Source organism: Cyclopterus lumpus, chromosome 21 (assembly GCF_009769545.1).
Source record: "Cyclopterus lumpus isolate fCycLum1 chromosome 21, fCycLum1.pri, whole genome shotgun sequence".
Lineage (NCBI taxonomy): Eukaryota > Metazoa > Chordata > Actinopteri > Perciformes > Cyclopteridae > Cyclopterus > Cyclopterus lumpus.
In genome coordinates this window covers 14873611-14892275 of record NC_046986.1, presented here as the reverse complement: position 1 = coordinate 14892275, position 18665 = coordinate 14873611, and the positions used below count along the sequence as shown (strand labels likewise).

Genomic DNA, 18665 nt, shown 5'->3' with positions numbered 1-18665 from the left:
TCAAGGACACTTTGACAGGAAAACCTTCTGGTAACAGGACTGTGTTGTCTGTGGGGATTTACTGCCAGCGAAGCATATGTGTGTGAGTTATGTGTGCCATCCATCTGTGGGTCTGCTGCACGTACGAGCACCGAGAAATTTCTCACACAAAGTGGTGAATAGCCTAAATGATGGGCATTTAATGTCCACACACATACTAGATATAATAGATGTGATTTCTCCGTGAGACTTAGACAATAGCAGAAACCTGGCCACCAGCAGGCTCTAATGAGTTAATAGTGTGAGAATCAATAATGCGTAAGGTGTCCAAATGGAAATAAATGCACAAAGGAACAAAAAAAAGAGGTTTCTCCAGAAACCAAACTGATGTGCAGACTGGGAATGGTGTGCAGCACTTGGCACTTTCTTCTGTTATTTCTGGTTTCTTTTCATCAATGGATTGCCCCTCACACTCTTTTGATTATATTTGATCTTGACACTGTTTGACTCTGTACTCCAGCACATTATAATAATAACATTTGTGTTGGTTGACCAGTGCAGCACTCATTGGCCATTTTATACAAAGTCTGTCATTTTTAAAAGACAATAATCCTACATATAAAACATAAGCAACCAACAGTGGGATGTTCTTGACCGACGAAGCCAATCAACAAAAATATCCATCGGAAAAGTCAACACACAACAAAAGCTGTCTGACTGAACTGTTCATCTTTTTATCTCTAAACCTCCACACACTGTCATTGTACTTTAGTTTCTAAAGTCCTTCAGCATTGGCCTCCATTGCATTTGTCTGCTGACCGTACACTTTTACAATGCTACCCTCAATGTTACTGCTTTACCTGTAACAGGATGGTTATTAACACTTTTATTCTGCAGGTCGGATGTCCTTATATAGAAACTGCTCACCTCTCCCAAAATACAGAATATTTCCTATTCAATATAAATGATAGAGCCTAGAAGGTATAGCAGGGGAAAGTCTTATCATTCGTGTTAACATATTATTAAAATGATATGTAGAAACAAACAACCTGGGTAGTCATGCCAACACATGCCAACTTATATTGATCTGTCAACTAACCAACAAGGGTCCAGTAAATAAAACAGAAATACGCAGTGCATAGGCAACAGGCACATTGGCAACCTAACTTGAGCCACTATTGTTGTAGTTCTTGCTATACAAGTTAAATTGCTTTTACTTTAAGAATTGATGATAAGTGTTAGTGTACCCAATGTAAAGGGATGTCTCTTAATTATGGATCTCCAGTATTTGCCTCAAACTGAAGAGCTGCACATAGCTGTGTGCTGCAGTGTGAGTTTGTTCCCCTATAGACTGTTTATAGGGGCTATATATCAGAAGGCTTTCAATGGTAATCACCAATGATGCTGCAATCCCAATCCATTTAGGTCACTATTCTACAGCCCACGCCAGTTTGATGGAGCTATAGTCATTATGTCTTTTGTGTGTGTGTGTACGGAAAAGTGTGTGTGTGTCTTACTCAGCATTATCACTCCATTACAGGTGCAGGCTTTTTCACAGAGCCCTCGTTCAGTTGTGAGTTTGTAATGCGTGTGTCTGCATGTGTGTGTTTGTGTGAAGAGTGCTATTTGCACACTTGCAAACGCAGCACTCCACTCTCCTAATACATACAGTGGTCTCTCCTGACAAGTGCACTCAGTCATGCTAATTTTCTACGAATACAGCATTATTCAACTGGCGTGGACAAAACTGCAGGTTTACCTCCATAAACTTTTGTGAAAGGTTGATGAGTTACCAGGACACTTGTATTTGGCTTTCAGGTTAATTTATACAAACTTTTGAAAAAGATTCGACATGTAAGCTATTTTGTCAGATTATTAGTTCTGCAACACCAGAGGTCAAGTTTGTAGCAACACAATGATGCAATGAGCGGCCGCCGCAACACAACATTTACAAACCATGCAACTAAAACTTGATGTCTTAAGAACAAATTATATTTTGTGCCATGCTGCTTTATTACAATGACTTTCAGACCTGATTAATTATCACCATTAAAGTGATAATTAATCAGGTCTGAGCTTTCTGTGGCTCAGCTCAGTCGACTGCTTTCATTTCTATGATGTGCAGGATAGTACAGTATAATATATACTGCTTATAGAAGGGGACTTGGGCATGATGTCTTACCATCATAAACAGAGTCAACTACACACACAGTATATTATACATATTAATAGCAATGCATGCAAAAGTAAAGGCCAAAAGACCAGAATGAATTTATAGAAACTCATTTGTGGATGACATGGCTGGTCAATATCACAACAGGTAGTTAGGGCGAAGCTACAATTTATTGTTTCACGTTTTGTTTTTATCCTCTGTCTTTGCCTCTTTATAACCAACTGTTATTTAATTTTATAAAAACAACCAAAGACAACCAACATAACCAAAGGAGCTTGTTGCAGTATTACATTGACGGGTTCATGGGCAGACCGGTTTGTGGAGATTAATAATATGTCTTGAAAAGAGGGAAGAAAGTGTGTGCGTGTGTCTCCTTGTTCTCCTTGAGGACGTAGGAATGAATCTATTAAAAGTCAGGAGAACCAGAGAACAAACAGCATTATGCACACACTCAAAGAACTTACTGTGGGACCCACAAGCACCCACCTTTTCCCCCAAGCACTCAAAGTGATAGGTGAGCTTGGAGGTTTGTCCGCTTTATAAAGTGTGTAAAACCAAACTCATATTTACCGCTGAGACCTTCTCATCTGCTCAATAAAGATGAGGTGTAGCTTCACAGCACAGAGTGACTATAAAGAGATTGACGTTATACTAGCATTTCAGTCTTCCTGTGGACACCAAGCACTTGAACGAAACACCAAATCCTAGTTTTGGAAATTTGTTTTGTTTTGTGAAGTTATGTGCAGTGCTGTAGAGTATTGTATTAGAAACGCCCCCCCCCCGAGTTCACTGGTACTGTACTTGCCATGCCCACACGTTGTGGGAGAAGTAATAAAAAACAACAACTCTGCAATGACAATAAAAAACATTGAAATTGAAGGTAATCTGGGTTTCGCAGATGGTCCTACATCAATACCCTGTCTGATGATAGGTTTGGAATATGGGCACGGTTGGAAGATTAACTGATGATTTCACACCAATCAACAGAGAATATTTTATCTGCAAAAGTGTCATGTAGAAGGAACCAAGACAAATGCAGAAAATGCATCTGCTAAAAATGTAATGTTACATTTCCCACCAAGGACCAAATTATATTTTAAAATACACCATCATGTAAATTACAACATGTTAGCAAGATTTGTATGACAAATTATATTTTATCCAACAGCAGGGACATGATACAGTGTCATCTCACCTACACTATCTTCGCCTTTTCGGTAGACTGTTTTTCCTATTCTCTTTCATCTGTTTGTGTCCTACTTCAAAGGTTGCTGTCATGATTATGGACTGGGGAGCAGAGAGAGATACTGTAGTTATACAGTGGATGGACCGGAGAAGAAGAGGAAAAGAGGTTGAGTCAGAGGGCAGGGGTACACTCAGGGTGAACACCTTCAAAGCAGCGCAGATTTCTACTCAAAGCACAGGAGCTCCTTTGGTTTGCTGCCAGCTGATAAGTGACAGTGAGTCACATTCGGTCCCAGTTTAATTGCCATGTTCCATGTTAGTGTGGATATATAAAACTAAATATATCCTGCACACTATTTGGTACAGCAGTTCTTGTACAGAACAAATCAATTCCCCCCCTTCACGACAGATTGTCCACATAGAAAAGAAGCTGATTATAACAAATCACAGTTATAACATCTAAAGCAAATCTGCTGTTGTTTATTTATAAATAGTCAATATAGAGTCAAAGATGAGCTGGACAATATGTTACATCCAGTCTGAGGAAGAATTGTCATATCATTACTGTGCCATGTCCTTGACATGTTTTTGGAATTGTATTAGTCAGAGACATGGCATACCACAAGATTTGAATTGCCTTATAATTGATAGTTTCTCATATACTGTATAATAAGCAATACATTTGGGTTGGCTCTCACATGCACATCAATGCATCCTGATAATAGCAGGTACATCAATGAGCCACTGAGGTGCACGGTATGCATACACATGCATAAAGATGTTCTATGTCCATGTACTGTTTGTACATGTCATGAGAGTGATACATATGTGCATGAGCACATGCATATCTTGGAGGCAGGGTGTCCTGAGCTGGACTGCAGCAGAGATGTGAAGTGTGGGGGGACTTTGGTGAACATCTGATTGAACAATGTTCGCCGTTAGCAAGCTGCTTTTACTGTGTTGATGTCTGAGGCATTCACACAAGAGAAGCCAACATGGAGGAAGCCATCTGTCTGGCTTATTCGGTTTCAGACTGGTCTTTTTGTCGCAGTTAAGGCTGCATAAATCCTTTGTTACCTCACCACTGGGACAGAAGGATGAGTTTATGAAAGGCTACAAATTAAATGAATACAATATGACTTCAAGGACTTATTGCGTATGCAGGCTTAAAAGAAAGTAAAGGGTTGCTTGCAATGAAGAGCCCATAACATTCAGTCAACTCTGTATTGCCCTTCAGCAGCTTTTTGTGTTTTTAAGCTCACGTCTTTAGTTTTAAAATGTATCTGTTTCTGGTGATTGCAGGTCTAAGAAATCAAATCATAGCAGCCACTGAGATTGCATGTCAACAGAGCCATCTCCACTATAACTCTGCAAAACTCATCCATGGACTAAGATTTTGTGGCATGTTTGAAATCTCCACAAAAAGGTAATAAGTTGAACTTAAGTTATGCTTATGTAGTAAAAGTACGTCACCAGCTATACTGTCGTGCTAATAGTGAACAACAAATAGCCAATTGATTTCATGCACTTGTATGTGTGCTTGAATACAGCATATACAACAAGCTTGAATACATAAGAGGTTCAACTACGCATAAGTCACGTCCATCTCCCATTCATCTTATAAACCTGCTCTCTGTTCTAGCATGATATGTTCTTCAATCATCACTTCAAAAAGTAGACAATGCTGCAACACAGGTTTAATGTACACACACAAGATAGACTCCAGTGGGAGGAAATCCATCGTCTGTGTTCCTCATGTTTAGGTAAACAAGAGAACAACACATGAAGAACAAACACTTCATTATGTCCAGTAATAGAGCAGAAGCCGGACCTGATGTGCTTTGCATTCATCACCAGTGTAACAGCAGTGGCAGTAGTGGCATGATGGCAGTGGGGAGAACGCGATGGGATTGGTCACCCCTGGGTGCCGTGGTCACTCAGAAGGGGTTGGATAGGGAAAGACCACAAAGAAACCATAACACTGGTGTTAGAGGATAGTTACACTGAACACACCAGAGTAAAACTTCCATAGCAGGTAAGTCGTGCAGCTTTTGTAGTGTTCTGTTACATTCACAGCAAAACCAAAGGGTACATTCTGCTGTTTATCGGGCAACATATTTCTTATTGTTATCAAAGGTGAGAGTCCTCGAGTGGCAAAATACATAAGTTTAAGTTTTGTTATTTATAATTTGATACTGCCTCTTCCAACTAGTTATGTGGTCAGTTGTACATTACGTCAAGAGCAATCAGTAGCACCCATTTTACCATACAGGGAATTATAAGAACCAGCTAATTAAACTTGAAAAAGCTTATTTTTTAAATGTTTCTCTTGCTAATGCAAACATATGAGCATTGATTGAGGGAACAGAGTGGGGTAACGATACCGCTGCAACGTTGAATCATCATGTGTTTGAGTGATCAGCGCAGAGCTGCCCACCATCCAGCGGGACCAGTCAGGTTCATTAGTGATGCAAACAAGAGCTGATGCAATTTCCATCTCCATCATTTCCCAAGGTATCGTCACCACATAACTAACAAGACAAACAGATGAACACACTGTTTTGAGCTGCTGAGAAAAGGAGAGTGATATTATAAAAATTCCAATTAAACTTGCAACTGGTTGTTTTTGTTTTGGAATAACAATATTTCTTAACACTGAACCACTTAATTGAGTTGAAGGAGGGAAATTAATTAAAATGGACTGAACTTAATTTGTTTGAATTTAAATGAATTGTAAAATAGAGATGGGGCGGTATAGGAATGAGGGTGACTGAGTGGGAGGAGCTGCTAGTTGACTTGGTACACATGATAATTACTGATGTTGCCTATGTGGAGCAACAGGAGTTCTCTCAGATTATGCCCACAATTATCTGCATCAATTGGGATCACATTATTTCAGGTTCGAGCAGGATAAAACACTTTAATGACACTTTCCAAACACTTTCACACGAACACAGTAAAATGAGATCCATGTTTAAGTTATTTGGGGAAAAACTGTGAAAATGACACCTCTTTAATGTTGCTGTGGTGACAAACTGCAAACGTCTTTCATATTGCAAAGTGTTGACACACTCATTTCCCCGCAGGTAACACTTTCATGGAGTATAGCGAGTCTTTCATCTTGCACTTCACTGATCACCATAAGCACTGTATTGCAGACCCATATGGAGCTTGGGTACAACCAGAAGGTGCAACACAACACACAACGAAAAATGAAATAAAATGTGATGTAGATTCACATGACCTGTTTATTGGCCGAAAATTCAACTGAACTGCCTTATGAAAACCAAACATAGCGTTCAAATACAACTAATCAATGGATTGGAGAGGGAATATTTTTGATGACAATTAATACGATCAGGTAATAGGTTGTGTAAAAGAGGGAATAACTTCTGATTATTTGTTTTCTATCCTCCAATGTTTTCTATACATTTTTATTTGGAACATATACTATACCTGCAAGAAAAGATACACCAGACCAACACTAGAACATTGTATAAACTGCTATATAGTTTTTCAATTGAAAACCTGCTGTCAAAACAAAAGTTGTAAAACCGTATAATTGTAAAATGATTGTATAATGGAAATATTAAACCTGAATATGAATATGAATTGTGTTATCAGGCTTCATGAACTAATTGTCTTCACACTTTACTGCAATAATAATAATAATCAAACTACATTGGCATTATAATGATTAAAAAAAAGATGCAAACAAAGTACAAGCTATTAGAAATATTGATTTTGCAAGACAAAATGATCAGACGGGGAGATGAAAAAAACTAATTTGAAACAATTTACAAAAACACAAGCTTAAAAAGCACGAGGGAAGAAAGCTAAACATTGTGAATACAATGAGGCCTTTAGACTTCAACCTAAATGCAGTAAATCAATGCAACCTAGCTGTCGTAACACAGTAAAGTATAATGGTGAGTAGTGATTTAGTGCTTATTATGATGAACCCGGACAAATCCAACATGGCCTTTATGTAAAAATGTGGGAGAGAAAGATAGACGAGGGAGAGGCAGAGAGAGAAGATAAAGGCACATCAGCAGGATAAACGCTTTGATAAATCACTGTAGCGGAAGAAAGCTGTTGAATAAATGTATCCCGTCCTATTGTCCCCCCCCCGTCTCTCTCCCTACAGTCGGCATCAAAAGCGGGTGTATGTGCGTAAAAGAGTGATGATGAAGATGACCCTGGTACTGAATAGTTGCACTGATGTATACAGCAGCATAAGACATGTGCACACGCACACAACACACACAACATCCACGACACTGTGACGCAAAAATATTCCCTTGACATATCTTCACACACACACACACACACACACACACACACACACACACACACACACGGTACTGGGTAATTGTGACCCCCCGGGGCCAAACTCTGGGCTTGGGTGCCAAGGGCGAGAATCCCTCACATAGAGGCAGATAAATCAACGGTTAATAAGCCAGTGAGCATGGAGACTGTATTTATGACCGCTCTCTCCACAAGGCCAGTGCCACCAGCCCAGCTGTGGTCTCACACACAGACACGCACACACACACACGCACACACACACACACACACACACACACACACACACACACACACACACACACACACACACACACACACACACACACACACTTAATCATTATCAGACAGAAGTTCCCCAAGATACACGTGCCCATATAACTGTATGTCAAAGGAGAAGAAAAAAACTTATAAAATGATATATTCAAAAATGTTCATCAATGGCTCCTTTTTCCTATTAACCCATAATGGAGAGAGGAACACACACACACACACACACACACACACACACACACACACACACACACTCACACACACACACACACACACACACACACACACACACACACACACACACACACACACATAGTGGATTTCAGCCATCTCAGGCAGATCTACGATGGTAGCAGCGGGAGCTCAGCACAGCACAGTAGAACAGTATCGATTCATCAACCGAAAGTCACCTTCCCCTTCACCCCACCCCGGCTGGCGCCTCGGGAACCCCGGTCATTCCACTCAGCCAATTTGTATGGCTGTTGTTATTATTAGTGTTTCTCCCGCATAGAGCTTTGGTCTTGGGGCACGGACACACCGTTTTATGATGCCGCGCCTAATAAACATCATTGTGATTTTCCCAGGCCTGTAATTAAGTGTGGGGCTAATTTGTCATAGTTAGTTAGAGCGTGGCGCAATGCCGGGAGAGGGCTGCCTGGGAGGGGCACCGTGGCTGAGAAGGGCAGGAGTTTATCACACTCTATTCATTCATAGCCGGTGCTGCATAATCACGTTGGTGCTGGCTTGGGGCATGGCAGAGGGCCATTGCAGATCAAGGTGGGCCAGAGGTTTTCCTATATAGAATCTGACTGAGGCAAATTTGTGCACATAATGCTATCAATATTTGACACTCATGGGTGTTTGACAACCAATAGCAACTTTTATTCATTTTAAAACCAAGATTCTTGTGTCTCAGGTGAATGAAACTTACCTGAAGGGTGTAAGAATAGAGGGTGTCGTACTCTTTACAGTGATTTGTGATATTTGGCTATAAATGAAATGACTTGCCTGTTCCTCATCAGTCCATGCAAAGTGATGAATCCGAAACAAATTCATAAAAAAATAAAAGCAGTTCAGTTAAATAGTAATCCCATTCTTGACACTGACAACATCTTTAAGGTAGAAGTTTGACTGTACAGAGCAGGCAAAACAAAACAAGAACTATTCAAGTTATAGCTCAAATAAAACAAGAGGTAGTCTTTGGATAAGACAACACTTATCCAAAGACCTGAGCGCCAAGAGTCGACTCCTTTAGGCAATGTCGTGGTAAGGTTTTGAGAGTCCCTGGAAAGACCCTTATATTTTGGATTTTGGATTCCGATCACCTCCTTAACCAGAGGAGTTGGACCAAGATCACCTTTTGCCATTCTTTTATTGCATCACTGGAGTACACCAGTGTGGTGGGACTGTTACAGCCCACATCTTACTACTTGAATTTGTGTCAAACCTGAGGGCCTCTTGGAACTTACACTGAATTGACAACCTATGTAACACTAAAAAGTGTTAAGTAGCCAAGGAATTGATGCTATGTGTTCAAACTGCAGAGCACTGTTAACACAATTGTTGTCGCACTGAATGCATTACGTACAGTATACACTGGTTAACACCAAAGGGACAATTTATAGAGGAAACCTTCATTCTTGTTTTAATGCAGAAGTCTTCAATATGCATTTTAAACTTAAAGTACCCGTTGGCTCCAGTTGCTTGTTCTCTATTTCACCCCTTCCTATATCTTATTTGTGAATATATTTGAGTGTGTGAACCCTATGTTGCTTACATTTACTTTGCCTAAAACCTATTAAATGTGCCGACATACCAGTGTTTAGTCTGTGACCTGTCTTTTAAACTGAGAACACTTAGAAATCCTCTTGTCTGATTCAGTGTTTTCAATTGTGTTAGATGGACTGTTGCCTTTGTAGATGTCAACCCATCTTGGAAACTGTGTGCCAATGTATCAAAGCAACGTGGGGCCCATTTACATTTTACAGACTTTAAAGTAAAAAAGCAATAAGCTTGAAAAGGGGAATATGAGTCATATAACTGAGAAGTTCATTTCTCTGAGCTATTGTGGGTCCAGAAAAAAGAGGCTATAATGTGGACACATTTGTAGTGCCAGTGGTGATGAAAGTTTTGTAGTGCCAGGGTTGTCAGATGCTAAAACATTTCATACACATGCTCGAAAGAATGATTGCCATTTTTTCATGGGTAACCGAACAAAATGTCAAAAGAATAACATTGACATTGCCACAAAGTTAATACCTACTATTTCAAAAAGAGTTTGGCATGTAAAATAAAATAAAAAACATAAAACTGCAGAGAGGAATGTCAGTGTCAATATTCTGTAATGCTCAAGACCATCACTTGCCCTAGATAGTTTTTGATATGTTTTTGATATTTTGAAATGAAATATTCATAACAAAAATAAAGAATAAAGGGGACAAGGCTTAATCTCATAAAAGCATATTCTCCAGAGGGTCTCCAGTTCTGCATTGGCTTCTTATTCCTTTTAGAATGCCAGTACAGTGGTCTACAATAAAAACATGTTGCCATGCCACTCTACATTATCTTGATATACTTCTGACACTACAACACTGTGTGGATAAGGTTTTTGTAATGGGCATCCCAGAGCATTCATCACCAACATGTTCAGGTTTGCCGTAGGAACATGATTTCTTTTAATCTTTCATCGCTACACCCCATTCTGCACACCATTAACTCCAAACTCTCTGTGTGCATGGTGTAGCTTGCATGCCATGGTAAGCACATTCTCAAATCAATTTAGATTTAGATGAAGTCTCAGATTATGCACGGTCTTGGCATATCCGTGTGGTTTGCACCGTTTACTGGAGAAAGACGACGACGGCTGAATATGATAAAGATACGGATGGATAAAACCAAGGTAATCAGTGCTAGACGAGAGCCATCATACCAGTCACATACAGGTCTGATTGCACGCTCTGTTCTGTTTTGTGATGATCATAACACTAACATGACATCACCGTTAACCCTGAAAACATGCACGGGTGAGCGTTTACTTTCATGTCGACTCTGCTTTTGTGGATAGTGGGATAATATCTTTGCACAATTTCTACATCAGCCTTCAGGTGAGTGAAACAAATGAAAATGATCCGGACACTTGCAGTCAATGCCAAGTCAATGAGCAGCACTTCCCGCGCCAGCTCCTCCCACGTTATTCCATATCATCATGCAGATTGTTAGTTTTACCCACCAGCGTTTCATCTACAAAAGACCGTCTGATTAGATAGAGTCTCTCAAGTTGCTGCAAGAACATGAGGGAATATTCTGAACTGAGAACCCGATCTGTCCCTGATTGCTTTCAGTGACAGACACAATTATCCAGCTGCTTCCTGTGATTAACGGAACTCTCTTGTTTCTAGGCCATTCCCACCTTTTCCTTCTCCTCCTCTTCCTCCTTTGCCTCTTTCTGCAAACATCCACCTGTCCACCCCCTCTCACCACTTATTTCCAGGATTATGAAATACAGCTATTACTTCTGAGATCATCAGTTGTATATACACATGGACAATATTTTAGAAATATTAGACACCATTTGACATTAATGAGATTGACATTGACTCATCTTCAAGAAATGTTAAGATTTTGAGTGTTCAACCAAACAATGACAAGTTTGTCAGATTTCTAGTTTGTGTCCAAAACTTTAAAACTGAATATATTTTTTATTCTCACTAAAGCGCACAAACGTTCTGTCAACTTGACACGTATCCCTAAACCAAGTCTATGTGACAAGCAGACAATTATATGTTCTCTGTAAAGTTGTAAGATGATGGAAAATTAGTTAACTTCTCAATTTAACCGAGTTTAAGCAACTCGTAAGGAAGTGAGATCAGTGAAGACCTCTTAAGATATATTGACAAGAGATAGGTAGTTGGGCTGCATGCCTAATCAATACAGGTTGAATGATTGTATGGTTGGCAGTCACATGATCAATGCTGAATCACAAATTAGAAAGCTGTCCCAAAAGTGCCTAACAAAGGTTTTGAGAGTGAGAGTGGTTGAGTGGATTACTTTACAATGGTTGGTATTGTTGTTTATTTATCACAGAAAAGACTATTTGAGTCATAACAATCTTGAGTCATGAAACCTTCTTAAAAGAAATATGGAGATTGTTTAGCATAAGTGCATGCTGTTTAGTATGACAATAAACTAAAATAATTGATATACAACTTAAAATGCCAGAAATGGAATTTAATATTCATAGCTACGTTTTCATTAGTGTATCATCACATGCAACTAAGAATGGTTGTGTTTTAATTGGCTTAGAAGGAACCTTTCATATCTATGTTCATATTCATGTCCTTTTCAACCCCTTTCCACCGTATTGCACGACCATGTTTCTGCCATGCTCTTTTTTACATACTTGAAGGCCACTGTATAAATCTGAAGTTATACCACCGTATAAATCTGCAACCTCATTCTAGATGCCACTAAATCTACAAAATGGTCTTTGGAAAAGTATGGACCTCTTCAAGACAACAATCACCTCAACTTCTTCTGAAACACAAACCCCTCTGCAAGACCCCGCGTGGTCTAAGGAGTTAGCTGAACCACAGCTGGAGTCTACCTGATGTATTTATGTTGCTGTGAAAGAGGTTTTTAGCTTCATCGAGAAATTAATTAAGGCAAACTATTTTCAAGTTTGAGTTTTTCACAAACAGAAGTGCAGAGATGTCTCTGTGTGTCTGCATCTCTTAGCCCACACTCTCTTTATCCTCTGCCCACATTTGTTGTTTACCCTTTTTTTTCATTCTGTCAACCCTTCTTTGCTCTTTCGATCATCTCCTCACTCAAACATCCTCTCATTCTCTGCATCTCTTTTTCTATCTTTCACCCTTTTCTTTTCCTCTGTCATTTCATCTGTATCTCTGTCCAGCTCTTCCTCTGCTCTCATAACATCTCTCTTCCTCTTTATTTACCTCTCAGGCTTTCTCCCTCATTTCACTTTTCCTCTGTTCACTTGGCCTTCCCTTCCTGACCCAGTCACCTACTTTGGGAAGGCACCCTGTGTTCCCTTAAGCAAGGCAGCACATGGCAATTACACTTCCTGTCTGATGTGGGAAGGTACAGAGTCTATTTTAGAGCTATGTGCAACTAAAACGTCAACGTTGGAGAGGATCCGATGATTTGTTTTCCATCCGGAGTTCCAAGAGGTTACATTTCCGGCTGCAGATGATGACCGTCAGAGTTTCTACTAGCTGGTAAGAAAAGTTGGCAGATGGATTATGGCAGATGTGAACCGCCCAGAGGTGTAAACTTCTAAGTCTGTCTAATCACGGCAGTGCCACGTTCCTGGTGTCGACTTCGAGAACTGCAAATGCGCACATGATTTCCCCAGACTCTTTTTCTCTTTCTCCAAATATGAGGAGATTTACTGCAGGCCAAGACACTCCCCTGCTGTTAATCCTTATGCTTTATAATTCTCCACACAGAGTCTCAGTGCATGTGTGTGTTATAAAGAATGATGCTTGTGCATAAATCAGATGTGCTTCATTGTATGAATCACAAAACATTAAAAAAGGTTACGCCGGACATGAAATTATCACAGGCCTTAACATGCTACTCATGAATATGGACAGTATAAAGCAGCCCATCATAGCCACGTCAAATCATATACTAACCCCACTGACACAAAGCATTTACCAAAAGGACCATCTGCATTTTAATGACTACGTCTAATTTATCTTGGGCCAGAGTGCATTATTACAGGAGATTCTTGATTTTTCACAACGCCGAGAAATTTGCACGGCTGCTGATGGCAGCGCTATGCTAATAGTGTTGGAATTTTCTGTACACCTTTCCAAACAATCACAGAGAGGTTTAGATGGATGTATCTCGGGAAGCACGTGTGCAAAAGTATTTGTTTATATGCATATAACTGCGGTTGCAGAAACAACACATCACGGCAGCACCCACGTTTTCCTTTTCTTAATACATTTTGCATGGTTCTCAAGAACTCAATCTGAGTTGAGTTATGTTGACCACACTTTACACATGTTAATAATAATAATAATAATCCATTTAATTTATATAGTGCTTTTCAAGATACTCAAAGACACTTTACACCGTAGACACAGCTACGGGGAGCAATGCAGGGTTAAGTGTCTTGCTCAAGGACACATCAACTAGGGCGGGGATTGAACTGCCAACCTCTTAGATTGAAAGACGGGCATGCTAACCACTGACCCATAGCCGCCCCACAATGTTCAGAAATCAACGCAGGTTTTATCTTTCCAACAATGTGATTCTTTATCAAAACAATGTGCCTGGCTGAAGGACCGGATCCCTCTTCCAGTATTATGTTGCGGCTGCTCTTCATCAGTGTTTGCATGACTGTTACAAAAAAACGATGTTCAGGTTAGACAAATGTAACACTGGGTTCCACCGTGTTGTGTGTAAACATCACTTCAATAGCCCCGTTTCACAGTGTAAGCTTTAGTTCTTAGATTGGAACGGTGGTCTGAATTCGTCTTGTAATGACAGGAAGAGTACATATCACTGCACCATAGTTAGTTTTGTGTGTATGGATACACCACATGGTTTAGTCCAGTTCTGGGTCATTTTCAAGTAGCTCCTTAGATACATTACATTTCCCTCTAAAAAAGACAGTAGCTTGTGTTTAAAAGACTGATGCAGTTTGTAAAATGCACTGGTATAATCCATAACTCATTATATGTTAAATTCTATGGAAAGAAAGTCGCAATATTATAATTTGAAAACTGAGTAGTAATTGCCACGGTGTGGGTTACTTGTGGGCATGAATCCTCATCCTCCAAGAGACAACAGGTCTTATATACTTGGTAACATCCACATCAGTAGCAAATCCTTTGATTTTTGTGAAAACAAGAAGTTTGACTGTATGGTGTGTGAAATATAGCTTGATGTTGGTTAGACTTCACATAATTCTACTTGACACACTTGTGCAAGTTGTATCATGAGATAAGCAGAATGACATTTTAATGGAGATGATCACATCATTTAAAGTTAAACCAACACAAAAACAGAAGTAGTCATGTACATGTCATGTACAGTAATTTTACTTTGACACTGACCATTGACTCTCGGACCGAACGCTCATTTCTGTAAAGGTGAAAGTGGTAAAATACATATTGAGTCTACTTATCAGTGGCTCATGGCCAGAAATCTGCCTCTTCCCTGGAGCATTTTAAACAGCTGCAGCTGGGTATATTAGCGCTGGAATGGGTCTTGTGTACTGCTTGGGGAACTGCCAGGACCATGTGCTAAACTGGGTCTCCTAATGACATAAACAGGCTGCATGTAACATTGAGTTACCTGTTAAGGCCAGAGCTGTCCCCTGTGACACAGAATAATGCATTTAATGTATTTTGGCTGTATGAGAAAATGTATTGCGCCCAGACTCCCACAGCAACAGAAGGATGGAGGGAAAGAGAAAACGAGGGGGGAGAAAAGAAGAGAAACGAAAGAAAAAAAATGTCTTTGAAAAATAGGTGAGAGAAAATAGAGAAAACAGAAAACATAGTGTTTGCAAATCACAAATTAAAAGCATAAGTGTTCCCATAGAGACCATCAGCCTTATTTTGAGCAAGTAGGCAGGTAGAGACAACCTCTCCTTGGCCTCCTGTCATCATTCACAGCAGCAGAATGCAAAACTAGAAATACCAGAGGAACATCAACTGTAATGTCAACCCTGACTTTCTCTACCATCTGCATCAACGGATACATACAGTAACGGTTGTGTTGTTATTACCAGTTTATACAAAATTAAGATTTAAAAAAACACAGCTCCACAATCCTATATATTGTTTTTTATTTAAAAGCTTCTCTCTAGAGAATTGATTGCATATCTATTGCCTCCAAGTGGTTCACAACTCGCTCGCAGCTAATGGTGCGACCAGTGCTAGCAGTGCTAGTGCACACAGTGCAAACAACGGCAACAGTGCTGACAGAGCTAAATGTGAAGCCCTTTATGCTCAGAAAGACATTACTCCGCAATATATTTACACAACAAATAATTGCTTGTTTCTATATTAATGCTGTGAATATCAAATGTAGCATCTTTAACAATATCAAATATTTAGAACTCTTTATCATCCAAAATATACAGTGCTCACTGGAATATGGCCGTGTATTTTAGACAATAGAGAACTTGGTTCAGCTTGATTATGTGAAACCATTAAGGAAGTTGTATTGTCTCATATAGACATTGCATTGTAAGGATGTAAGATCAATCATTGTACTAAAGTTCCAAGAGGAAACCATTTTCCTTCAGGGTTCATAAGTCATGCCATTTCTGAATTTCTCACCGAGAACTAAAGCACCATAAAGCAGAATCTACCTTTTAAAGATCACAGTGTTGCATTGAAAGTGACCCATCATGCGTTTAACTCTCAACAAGTAAAATTCAAATATATACTCACCAGCCTGATCAGTGCTGACGGTGACGATGGCTACCTGTCGGGGGAAAGAGCTCATGTCTGAAACACCATTGAGGGACTCGATCTCAAAGGTGTAGTTGGCGTGCGCTGAGAAGTCCATGACAGTCACAGTGCCGTTGGTCAGGCCTGAAGGTCGTGGTAGGAAACGGAGCTCCTCCTCACAGAAATGGCACTGGTCGGGCTCGGGGCCACAGCGTTTGCACTGGACGTTGTAAGTGAGATCCCGGCGGCCCCCGTTGTCGCCGGGAGGTGACCACTCCAGCATCAGGCAGGTGTCATTCAGGTTAAACATCAAGTTGCGCGGTGGAGACGGAGGGCCTGCAGTCGTAGAAAGAAAAGTTCAAGAATAGATATATACAGTATTTTTGAAGTGTTTAGGTTGATGTTAAAAAAAAAAAAGATACACAATTAGCTGTGTAAGGTTTAGCTAGGGGATCATTGTATGGCTTATCAGCCCTACAGAACCATTTAAAAGCAATTTGTTTATTTTAATGAGGATGATCTTTTTTTTCACCCTCTACTTTTATTCCTCAAATGGTGAATTTCTGCTATTTCTTTCTTCTTTTATTGTATGTATTCAAGACCTTCCAATGCACAATCCAACACTCCCCCATAACTACCATTACTTACACTGCGTCCATAACTGAACGTTTCCATCTGCCACCAGCTGTCCAGACTCCACGGCATCCTGTCTTCATAAGGGTCCACGCTTAATACATATGCTTGAAATCTGTAGATTTATTTTTCTGTTGCTAACCTCAATGAATAGTTTCATACATTTCCAGTTCATCTCTCCTTATTGATCAGTGGGTGGGACACTTTCAACACAGCAGTCCCTTAGAGTAACCAAACTGCCAGTATTATGCATACTGAAGGACCCAAAATTGACCCCTGAGATACTTTGCATCCAAGACATCATCCTAAATGCTCTGCATAAATATGAATCTACATCTAAATACATTGCAGTATAAAATTGTTAAATATCACACATTACTGCGGTCCCACATAACTCTTTGTATAAACTCTTATTATTTCACCTCACCTCACCTCACATTTCTCTTGTTGAGGTATTGTTGTGCTCTCCATGTGTGTGTTTGTGTGTCCGGGTCAGTATTGTGCCATAGCACGCAGCCAGCTGTCAACAGGGTGGAGTTAAAAAGCCTAAGGGGATTTGAAAAGTCCCGTCCTGCCAAGCTCACTGTCTGCCTCGACAATGGGATGCTTCCCTCTCCTTCTTCATCCCTCCATCCCTCCATTTCCCTCCCTACCTTTGCTAAAAATCTCAGTAGACAGGAAAGCTCCTCCTACCCCTCCTCCACTTCTGTCAGCGAATGTCCATTCTCTCTCTCTTTATCTGTTCCCGCGTCTATCGGCCATTATCTCACCTCTTCCATTCTCTCCATCGAGGAGAATCCACCCACCTCCCCTCTTGCAGCGCAACCCCGCTGCCATCAATCAGCTCCTTTTCTCCTCTAGGGGAGATGGGTATCAGCACCCTCCTTCCTTTCTCTCTTCCCTGTCTACTCCATCCAGCCTTTACACTTTATCCCCACCTTTATCTCTCCTCTTGTGACATCCTTTCTTTCTTGCTCCCTGCCTTTGTCTTCCTCTCAGGCCCTCAGTCTTTAATCTCTGTTTCTTTTATTTTTACTTAGACGTCAAGCAAATAGTTTATGTTCTGGCCACCAAGCTGCTGATTAACATGCATTATGAGTAAACACAGAACTCACAGCTTGTTAGAGCTGAGTAGAGTAGATGTGGTAGTCTACGCCTCTTAGCTCGCCGGGTTGTAACACTCCATAAGCATTTACATGCAGGGTTTGTATTAGGAGCCAAAGCGGTGTTGCGGATTCATGATGTGCTTTTGCCTGGAAAGTTTAGTTGAAATACGACATCAATGGTTGAAGAAAAAGACACTAATTTATACACTGTATATTTTACCTAAACCTAATCTCCCAAACTACCCACCATATTCAAAGTAGACTTGTGGCACTATGCTGGTGTTATATTTGTATATTCATTGTTAATATTGTGAACTGGTTGTTGGTCTAAACTGGTTGTCGCTTCAAAACATTGGTACTTGCGTACCGTGCTGCGAACAGGGTCCGGTCTACATCCAGGACATGGTCAAACCGTACAACCTAGCTCGTTCACTTCGCTCGGCTTCTGCCAATCGGCTTGTAGCTCCTTCACTTCGAGCTAAACACTCAACAAAGTCACGACTGTTTGCTGTGCTGGCTCCTCATTGGTGGAACGAGCTCCCCATTGACATCAGGACAGCAGAAAGTCTCTACACC

The 18665-nt window shown here is 40.3% G+C and overlaps 1 protein-coding gene across 1 annotated transcript in view; it reads right to left on the bottom strand.

Moving 5' to 3' along the window:
- The window catches only part of epha6 (eph receptor A6), a 131817-nt gene that overhangs the window by 43239 nt on the left and 69913 nt on the right, over positions 1-18665 (bottom strand). Inside the window, exon 5 of the mRNA XM_034561192.1 lies at positions 16351-16686. Within this exon, the coding sequence (XP_034417083.1) occupies positions 16351-16686 (336 nt within the window). The remainder of the gene's footprint in view (positions 1-16350; positions 16687-18665) is intronic.